At 35.1% G+C, this 11,091-nt stretch overlaps 1 protein-coding gene across 4 annotated transcripts in view; it reads left to right on the top strand.

Annotated features, from left to right (window-relative positions):
- Positions 1-3,882, top strand: part of GPM6A (glycoprotein M6A) — a 393,114-nt gene extending 389,232 nt beyond the window's left edge. For 3 of the 4 annotated variants that reach the window (XM_017879135.1, XM_017879133.1, XM_017879134.1), the window contains one exon: positions 1,774-3,881. In XM_017879135.1, coding sequence (XP_017734624.1) covers positions 1,774-1,926 — 153 coding nt within the window. In that variant the 3' untranslated portion in view covers positions 1,927-3,881. Of the gene's footprint in view, positions 1-1,773 lie in introns of all 4 variants that reach the window. The other variant, XM_017879132.1, reaches the window with a different exon arrangement.
- The last annotated feature ends 7,209 nt before the right edge of the window (positions 3,883-11,091 follow it).

Raw genomic sequence — 11,091 nt, forward strand, 5'->3', positions numbered from 1 at the left:
CATATATATAATATAAAATAAATATTTTATATATAATATATATATTGTATAAATATATATATGTATTTTTTGAGACGGAGTCTCACTCTGTTGCCCAGGCTAGAGTAGAGAGTCATGATCTCAGCTCACTGCAACCTCTGCCTCCCAGGTTCCATCGATTCTCCTGCCTCATCCTCCCGCGTAGCTGGGATTACAGGCACATGCTACCACACCCAGCTATTTTTGTATTTTTAGTAGAGATGGGGTTTCCCATGTTGGCCAGGCTGATCTTGAACTCCTGACTTCAAGTGATCAACCCGCCTTGGCCTCCCAAAAGTGCTGGGATTACAGGTGTGAGCCACCACGCCCAGCCTCACTCATACATATTTAACAATAATTTGGGGGCCACATTTTCTCGGATACTATGAAAAGTTTTTGAAGATTGAAAAATGTATTCATTTATTTGGCAAATATTTTGTGTATCTGCTATGTACTAAGCACTCTCCACAGCACTTGATATTTTACAGCAACAAAATACTGCATAAACTTCATTATGTGTATAAGCCTTATTTAATCCATATATAGTGATTAAGTTTTCACTATGTAAATGCCATAATATACAAGAATGTAACTCACAGCCCCTGCTTTCAGGTGGCTTATAATGTTCCTTAAACAAAATGCTAAACTTCAGAGGAAACAGAAAATTCTAAAATAGGTTATTTATAGTGGTATGCATCTTTTCCCTACATTCCATGTCAAATTTTTTTTTTTTTTTTTTTTTTTGCTGTTTGTTGACTATCTGAACATGCCACAATATTCACTATTTGGAAATGACATTGCATTCTTTATATCCATCTGTACTTTTCTAGAACCAGCCCGCCTCCTCTTTCAACGTACTATTTACTAATTATCAAAATCTTGGTGTTCTATTTTTCTGAATGTTGGTTTAAAATATTGCCCACCCTTTCAAACTCAGAGAAAGTAAATAACCGTCAACTTAGTTTCTCTTCCCTATTCATCAAAATTCATCATGTGGAAAGCTGCTTTATCTCCCCTGTGGACCAAGAGGGAAGAAAGAAAAGAAAAACAAATAAACAGGCTCATTGCTGGGTCAACTCAAGTCAAATAAAGGAGCTTTATTTCTCAAGCAACTTCGTTACTCAAGACAAACCAGGAGCTTCCTTTTTGAACATGGCACTATTGTAGCTGTTGTGAATGTATATACACATAAAAAACCCATATGACACAATATTTCATCTCTTGTAGTTTATAGTAGAAAAGAAACTGCAAAATTCATTATATGCAAAATTAACCTGTTAATCAAATCCACAGGTATATTTGGGGGTTTCCATGATCTCTCTTTAATTGGGGTAATAGATCCTCTAATTAATTCAAGTCAATTAGACACAAACAGTATGTGAGAATATTTCTGATTATGGATTATAAAACATAGATAGATGAACATGAAATGAATCGTCTATGGTTTGGGCAAATGAGGACACATTGGGCAGGAAACATCCCATAAAGATTAAGAATTAGTCTTGGATTACTTCCAAGAATTGAAAAAGAAGAGAAAGAGATACTGAAGGAAAGCGTGCCAAGAATAGGTGGGATATAGTTGGAGGAGTGAAAAATATATTTTATATTGTTTTATTACCAGAGAAATTTTGGTTCCATTTTATATGTGAACATTTCCTAAAAAGATCTATAATTCTAAGACTTCTTTCCAGATAGCAAGGTGTAATGAAGACACTGAATAAACTTCCAATATAAATTATTTTTGTCTTTGATTAGGTTCACTACCTTATGGTTCTGTCTGCCAACTGGGCCTATGTGAAAGACGCCTGCCGGATGCAGAAGTATGAAGACATCAAGTCGAAGGAAGAGCAAGAGCTTCATGACATCCATTCTACTCGCTCCAAAGAGCGGCTCAATGCATACACATAAATGCATCTTCCTGTTCTTTCTACCATTTGAATGCATTGGTGTTTAACTAAGGGCCATCCAACCATCCAACCTTTAAAAAACAAAGTGAAAGTGCTTCTCATCAATGATATGTAAGGTGACTTATGAATCACCTGAGTACAATTCTTTGTTGGTTAGCACTTAATTTCCCAATTTATTAAATTGATGTAAATCAGATCTTTTCTACAAGCTCCTATCCAGCCTTTTTTTTTTTTTGAAATTTCTCAAACTCATTTACTAGTTCTGTAAAAGCAAAGATACTAACATTGTCAAATGCAAAGATTTGTTTGATTTTTAACCACTTCCCATGTGTTATACATAACACCTTTTGCATTATTTCTTATGTTTTGAAAAGAAAATAGCTTTTATACTTTTAGTTTTGATTTCGGTAACTAGTTTAACTACAGGTAACCTTCAAAGGGACCATTGTACATTATGAACAATAGACAGAGATGACATCATGATGACTCTTGAAATACGGAAATTTTGTCTGAAGATCAGAGGCCATATTACTATAGGCCCTGGTTCATGTTTTCATCAATCTAAGGTGCAATTTCTAAATTTGTAAGAGTAGGTTTAAAAAAAAGAAGTGCTTCTTATCTTTGTTAACATTGTACTTTTTCTTGATGTTCTTAAAAGGTATTTATCTCAGATTACTCATGTTTATGTTGTGAGCATGTAGAAACAGTAATGCTAATGCATGGCTAGTTGCCTTTTTAAGATTGTGACACCAGGCTTACCTTTTTAAAGTTTAGTATATAGAGACAATTTTAATGGAAATAACTACTGTAGACTATTGGAGAATGATCTCTTTGTGATTTAAGAAGTGGCTGGATTGGAACTTTTAATATGCTAATGTGGAAAATTAATTACCTTTATGAAGGTGGTTTATTACAAATAAGCACACTAACCCCTCGGAAGTTGTTTTACCTACTTTAAAAGTTTTAATGGATTGCACCTCTGTAAACTATTCCTAAAATGTGTATGATATATTTGAAAAGGCTTCCATTAATATAATAGCTTTGCTTGCAGCCTTCCGATCTATGTTGGTTTACCTGTAGTGTTTTCTAAAGTGTGGTCAGAGGCCCCTATAGAATGTATTGTTTGAAAGTGTAGTGATATATTTGTGTTTTTATTTCAAGTAAGTCATTTTAACCGAATGTTCATTCATATTCATTTATAAAAGTACCTGTATCAAAGGAATTTTAAAAAAAGCAATCAGTATTATTGGACCAAATTTGGTGTTTGTTTTAACCTTGACTCTCTTCTTTTGATTATTTCTAATGCTACAAGAATGCTGTAAAGTGTCTTCTAAAATGATGTAGCCTGACAAGACATTTTTGTCAGTGTATTAAACTAGGTAGTGTTGTGCACTGATTTGACCATTGTGAAATCCTTCCTCAGTGTAACTGCATTTCTAATAAAATTTATTGAGTGAAACAATCTTTGTACAATGACTAGTCATGCATCATCAGTAATTTTACAAGTTCTTGTAGTAGGTAGGGGGTACTACTAGAGATATCTGTGGCATGATTATGCATTCTGTAGTATTATTTAATTAATTTGGGGTTCATTTTGCTTCCTTTTCTTTATGCTTAGATTATCTTACTGGTTCAACATTTTTCTGATATATGCAGTATTACAGATATTCAGCAAAATATTAATGGGCTTCTTTAAATTCTATATTATAGTGTTTCAGTTCCGTGTCTTAACAGTTTGTGATAAAACTGTCGTTTCAACTTATGTAATGATGTTGACACTTTTGACTTTTATTTCTGGTATTAGAGTTTGTATTTTCACAGAGTGCTTTGTAGCAGGCATTACAATTAATCTGTTTTGTACATAAATGTGCCAACAGCTTGATGGTGGCGTTTTTGAAATGTAGAACAAAGTGCTTGCAAAATGTAATAAATACACTTGTGTACTTTGTGTACTTATTATTAGCTTCTGCAGTGTATTTGTTTTTTTCTTTTTTGTTTTGTTTATTCCTCTTTCCTATGTGTGTGAACTCCTTTCAAGTACAATAGATGCTATCCCCTCATGATTCTACTTCAGCTGAGCTGACCTAACCCGTCAAAATTCAATGACGATTCTGTGCGTAAATATTCACTGTCAGAATGCTGGCTCGAGGGAGTAAAGACTTTGGAGGTTATTTTATTTAGAAAATGATAACTTTTTCTGAGTGCTGCCATTTTCTTGTCTGATCTCTATTGTTTTGTGTTTTCTTTAGTACTTCACAAACTAACAGAGAAAAAAAAGCCTAATGCAATTCAGAAAGAAAAATGATTTCTTGGTTTGCTTCAAAATACAAAGGTGAGAGCAATGAAATTCAAATGTATATACATTTTTTCTAGGCTTTGTATGTTTTACATCTGATTTCTTTTGGCCAAGCTAGAAGTTATGGCAAGTTAAAAATAATAAGATCATTATCAATAAAAATACTAATTTTCATAAGGCTTAAGAAATTATATTAGTCTCTACTTACGTATTACTATGAATGGGAACATGAAAACTTCATGGACTTATGTTAGAAATATCTACAATAATTATAAGTAGATGTGGACAAAGGATTTTAATTATGCTTTTAAAAGTTATTTTAAGAAAATAAAACTATTTTCTACCTATATTTTATTAAATGATAATTCTTATTTCCAGTGTTTATTAAATTCTTATAATAGCAACATAATTGTATACTATACAATATGAATATGAACAATTTTATAATATATGCTTTACAAAAGTGTATTATTATAAGATTATTATAATTTTGAAAACTGAAAAGTCAATTTCTCTTTGTAAAATGTGCATTTTATCCTTAAAGCAAGTAATTTCCTTTTGAGAATTTTAAAGGTAATATCAAGCCTAAGGAAATTACTTACTTTGAGAATAAGATGTGTGTAAGTCAGCTCTAACTTGCATGTAAACAGTTTCATTCTTTATGTTAAAACTTAAAAATATCAGATTTCTTCAAAAAACAAGTAAATCTTTGTTTTATTTATTTGTTTATTTGCCTTAGACAAAATAGACACAGGTGACTTTGAAATGTATTTCATTTAGGCAACCTGGCAGCAGAAATATAATGACCACCATGAAATTTAAATTATACTATAACATCTTGAAGAAATTCTCTTTGGTTTCCTGTGAGGTTTTCAGATAAAAGATTGTTTTAAGTCAATGAAGACAAATCTGTGTAAAATGCTTCTAGCTCAAATGTAGACATTTTTATTTTCTTAAATAAATCCAGGACCTTGAGTTTCTTCTTACAAAAAACACTTTACCTTTTTGATCATTTTAGGTTATTTGGCTCTTGACCACAAAAATCCATCACAGGGTAGCAGTATGAAATTGAAAACAACTTAAACATGGGGAAAATCAATTCTTAAATTCATTTTTAAATGAATAATAAAATAAAATATTAAATGAGATAATATCATTTTGAGCACTGTATTGCTAATCTGTGGAATCTTTTATAGATAGTATTTGGAAATACCAAACACAATTTAAAAAATATACAAACAATTGGAAAATTAAAAACTAGAAAGGAGAAGAGCCGATTAAGTGTAAATCCAACTAATTCTGTTATTATCCTTTGAGTAATAGAGAGAAAGAAAAGAGCAATGTTATTGGAAGCAATGTATTTCATGTAGGAACAATTTTAAAAGTCAAAACTACAAAACTCCAAATTAGACCCAAAATTAACAGCCTATTAAGTAAAAAATGTGCAAAAAATAATTGAGACTGCACATACTGTTTTCTTCAGGGTTCTCTGCCCTCCACTCCAGGTTCTTGAGCAAGTGTTCGATGTCCAGGTCTTGGAACACTAAAGAAAACACTCTTTAGTCTCCAAGAACCTGGAACCCACTGACAGAGGAGCTGATCCCATCCAGCTACCCAACACCCCTGCTCTGATTTTAAACATGGGAACTATTTTTGTCTTTAGAGAAGTGTTGCAATGTTTGCTTTTTTACTTTTTCAACAATTATTTTGCCTCTTGAGAGCCATCCCGATAGAAATAGAATATTTGAAGATAAATCTAACTATGTGAGTCAAATTCTCCGAACCATTTCATGTACATTGGAAAGAACGATAACCAAAAAATATTGCACCGAAAGATGGAGCAGAGGTGCTTTTTTGGTATCACTTAGGATACTAACTATGTGTAGGTAAGCACCAGATTTTAAGCACCAGATTTATTGTTTTTTCTCTCTCTCATTTTTTTGGTGTGTCCCAAAGATATTGATATTTCTTTTCTCTGAAATATTTATACAACTTGTCATAAATAAATTAACATTACCATTTTGGCTGATATATTAGTTGACATATCAATGAAAGCTTACCCATATGATCCACTAAAAATACACATGAAGTTCTTTTGTGTTTTCTAGCAAATGAGCATTGAGAATTAGCAAATTTGTTTCTGGTCTTTTAAATCATTTAACTCTGACGTCTGTTAATTTTCTAGAAACCTGTTCACCTATTAATTAATCTATTAATCAACTTTCTCAAAAGAAAAGATGATGTCAACCTAGCCTTTTGATATATAAAGAAGATTCCCAGAAACAAGGAGTGAGTTTTAAGAAATACTAACAACATTTAAAGGAATGTGTGAATAACTCAACCAATGACTTTATAACACAAGCTAGAAGTAGTATCCCCATATCGTCCCATCCACATCCACACTTAATGACCCAGCCAACGCAACACAGTTACCGTCATTCAAGTTACAAACTACATTTGCTTTTCTTTATGCAAACAATGTTTACCAAGATTACTATATTGATCATCTTTCTTAGTATTAATATTTTATTTTTGGATAGTGAGATCAGTTCTTTGAGAAAAAATGCAGCATCCTGAATGAGAACTGAGTGTCCTTGGTATATGAATGAAACTTAGCAGGACAATAATTTTCCCAAATGACACCTCCATGATTTAAAAGTACTTATGCTGTCTAAGCCACCTAGATCATAACTTGTAAGTAGTACACAAAGTAGGTTAGAGATAACAATGTGATAAATGCAAATGATAGAAAAATCACATTTTTGGCCAGGCGCAGTGGCTAGGGCCTGTGATTCCAGGACTTTGGGAGGCCGAGTTGGGCAGATCACAATGTCAAGAGATAGAGACCACCCTGGCCAACTTGGTGAAACCCCATCTCTACTGAAAATACAAAAATTATCCAGGTGTGGTGGCAGGTGCCTATAGTCTCAGCTACTCGGGAGCCTGAAGCAGGAGAATCACTTGAACCCAGGAGGCGGAGGTTGCAGTGAGCTGAGATCATGCCACTGCACTCCAGCCTGGGCAACAGAGTGAGACTCTATCTTAAAAAAAAAATTACATTTTAAACATCTAAGTTATCTTATTTATAGAAGTTGACACAAATAGCTTAAAACTTTTCCCCTTGGTTTCTTAACATCTACTACCTAATATCCAAGCATCATCAGGTACCATTCACATTTCTCTGAATAGAATACCTATTGATTTATATAAGTGTAAAATTTATGCTTGAAGTAACAAGAGAGGTTTCTGGTAAGACAAGAGGAAACTTCAGATATTAATATAAATACCTTGACAAGTCAGTTGCAGAGGCTGGTATTTGATCCTTCTCCTCCAGTGGTTTTGACCCTATTCCACTCTAGCCACTAAAATCCTAAAAACTCACAATTTCTGATAATTGCAAACCATGTATAATCTAAATTTCAGGTATCTAATTTCCCTCTTCCATCTGCTATTTCCAGCTTTCTTACTCCATGAGGACCATATATCTATTGGTCTCCTACAGTCCTTCACTCTCCTTATGTCCTTCAGTAACTAGCTTATATTGCAAGTTCATCATTGTAAAAACTTCTTTGGCAAATCCTCAGCTCCTTTGACCCTCTACTTTCCTTAAACAAGTATGGTAAGATGCCAACCTTGATTGAATTCAACTGTCTGCCTATTCCTCCACACTTGAGCCTGCATAGCATAATGTGGCTGGAGTAAAACACATGCCGAGACTCACCTAAGTTTAGGTGAGCACTCAGAACCCCCAAGAAACCTACTCCATTTTTCTAGAACAGAGTTGGCAATCATTTTTTTCTGTAAATGGCCAAACAGCAAAAATGTGAGTTTTTTTCTTTTCTTTTCTTTTCTTTTTGAGATGGAGCTCTAACTATTTTGCTCAAACTGGCCTCAAACTCCTGGGTTCGAGTGATCTTCCTGTCTCAGCCTCCCAAGTAGCTGGGATTACAGGTGTGAGCCATTGCACTAACTGGGATTATAGGTATGAGCTACTGCACATGACCCAATATGTGAAGTTTTATGTACCATGAGGTTTCTGTTGCAACCACTTAACTCTACCTTCATAGTGCAAGAACAATAATAGAAATATGTAAATAAATGCCCATTACTTACATATTCTGTGTTCCAATAAAACTTTATTCACAAAAACCCATGAGGGCCTAGATTTAGCCTGAGAGCCATAATTTGCTGGCTTGTGGTCTGGAGCATTCACTATTCTACATCCCCTGGTTGGTTACTATATCATAACTCCTATCAATCTTCCAACACTATTTCTATCCATAGAGTTAAAAATTGCTTCCTATTTTAGGGATAAATTATAAATAATCAGAAGTACATTTCTGTAAATTTTCATTACTCGTCTGTCAACCTCTCTGCATCAACATGCATAATCCCTGCTTGTTCTCTTTTTATCGTGGATGAATTGGCCCCTTACCTCCTTGAGGGAAGGTTATCACTACAGAATCGTTTTCTCTCTAATCTCTTCTGAATCATCATTTTTTTCACTTTCAAATGGTTTATCCCAATCTTAAAGTAATCAATCAAGAGTAAAAATAAAAACAAATACCCTCACTTGATTCTACATTGATTTGCAGCCAGTCTATTTATTGCTTTCCTTTACAGCATATTTATGTAAAACATATGTATAATAACCTCTAGTTACTCTCCTATCATTTTATCTTAAATCCCTTGTAAGCAACTCCTGTATTCAACATCCATGGAAATTAAACATGCCATGGCAGAGTGACAAATGCCCCCAGATTGCTAAATCCAATGCTTAGTTCTCATTCATTTTGTATCACGTGATTTTGAGACCCCACTACAGTTATCTTCTAGACACTAGGATCTAGCAATAAATATAATAGGTAAAAATCTAGTGTAGTTCGTATTCTGATGCAGGGAGGTCAGGGAGGTAGATACTAATTAGATAAATAAATAGAATATAAGGTATTTTTGAAGGGAGACATGCTATGGAGAATAATGAATCAAGTGAGATACTCCAGGAATGTCGCAGGGTTGGGCTGGGGTGGTGAATTTTCAGGGGAGGCCTTACTGAGAAGGTAACATTTTCGTTACAACTTGAAAGAGCTGAGGAAGTAAGTCATGTAAGTTATATGGGGGGAAAACATTCCAGGCAAATGAAACAGTAAAGAAAAGGTTTTTACTTGAAATGACAGTTGAACCAGTGTGGATGAACAAAAGAAAAGTCATTGAACGAGGTAAAGAGGCCAAAAATTAGAGATCATTAGTTATGGTCTTGCAAGCCATTGGATCCTTACTCAACTTTTGAGCAATATTTGATATAGTCAGTCATTCCCTCCTTTCTGCCACACATTCTTCCCTTGGATTTCAGGGGAACTCATCCTCATGATTTTCCTACCAACTCTCTGGCTGTGCCTTTCTAAATCTCCTTGCTCATTCTTGCTCAGCCATGTCATCTATTACCATTGTAATGCCTTGTCGTTAACTTTCTTAGTAAATGACCTCTAATCTCATGGTTGAAAATATCAATAAGCTGATGACTTCAAATTCATCTCTCCAGTCCAGAATCTTCCTCTGAAATAATCCAGACTCATTCATCCTAAGGATATTCAACATATTTTGAGGCCTCTCAGAGTTAACACATATCAGACTGCAGAGCTGCTGTTGTCCCAGTAAGTTGCACCTTCTACAGTCTTCTCCACCTCCATAAAAAACAAGTCCATACTTTAACTGCCCCAGGCCCAGATACGTGGAGTCATTCTTGATTGTCTCTGTTTCTCACATCCCCTTTTAGCTATACCCTGAAAATATTCCCAGAAAAAGTCCTTCATGATTTCCATTCCTCAAGACACAGTTATCTTCTATCCTGATTGTTGGAGGCCTTTGTTAACTGGTCTTCCTGCTTCCTTTTTTTTTTTTTTTTTTTTTTTGTTTTGTTTTGTTTTGTTTGGTTTGGTTTTGAGACGGAGTCTTGCTCTGTCACCGGGCTGGAATGCAGTGGCACGATCTTGGCTCACTGCAACCTCTGCCTCCTGGGTTAAAGCAATTCTCCTGCCTTAGCCTCCCGAGTAGCTGGGACTATAGGAGCCTGCCACCGCGACTGGCTAATTTTCGTATTTTTAGTACAGACAGGGTTTCACCATGTTGGCCAGGATGGTCTCTATCTCTTGACCTTGTGATCCATCCACCTCGGCCGCCCAAAGTGCTGGGATTACAGGCATGAGCCACCATGCCCAGCCCCCTACTTCCATTCTTAAACCTCCCTTTTCAACCAAATTTTCTCAACCCAACAGCCAAAATAATCCTCTTAGAAAGTAAGGCAAATCAGATCACAGTTTTGTATGCAGTCCCCTAAAGCTCCCTGCCACATTCGGGAGTCAATGCAGAGTCTATACTATGGCTTACAAAACACAATTTTATCTTGTACTCAATACCGTATACTTCTAACCCATTTCCTCTCACCCTTTCTAAATTTGCCCCAGCCACTGTTGTTCGTGTACATCAACAACTCTGCCCTTTCTGAGCCTTTGTACTTGCCATTCACTCTTCCTGGAATGTTTTTTTCCTCAAAATACCTGTGAGCCTCGTCCTTCTTCTTGTGTGCTCAAAATGTCTCAGTTAGTTTTCCCTTACAACCTATCTGTAGAATGGCTTATACCTTTACCTTCTATCTGCTTTTTCTTTTTCTTTCTTTTTTTTTTTCGAGGCAGAGTCTTGCTCTGTCGCAGGCTGGAGTGCAGTGGTGTGGTCTCGGCTCACTGCAACCTCTGCCTCCCAGATTCAAGCGATTCTCCTGCCTGAGCCTCTGAAGTAGCTGGAACTACAGGGGTGTGCCACCACACCCAGCTAACTTTTTGTATTATTAGTAGAGACAAGGTTTCACCATAT

This window comes from Rhinopithecus bieti, unplaced genomic scaffold (assembly GCF_001698545.2).
Source record: "Rhinopithecus bieti isolate Rb0 unplaced genomic scaffold, ASM169854v2 scaffold_9996, whole genome shotgun sequence".
Classification (NCBI taxonomy): domain Eukaryota; kingdom Metazoa; phylum Chordata; class Mammalia; order Primates; family Cercopithecidae; genus Rhinopithecus; species Rhinopithecus bieti.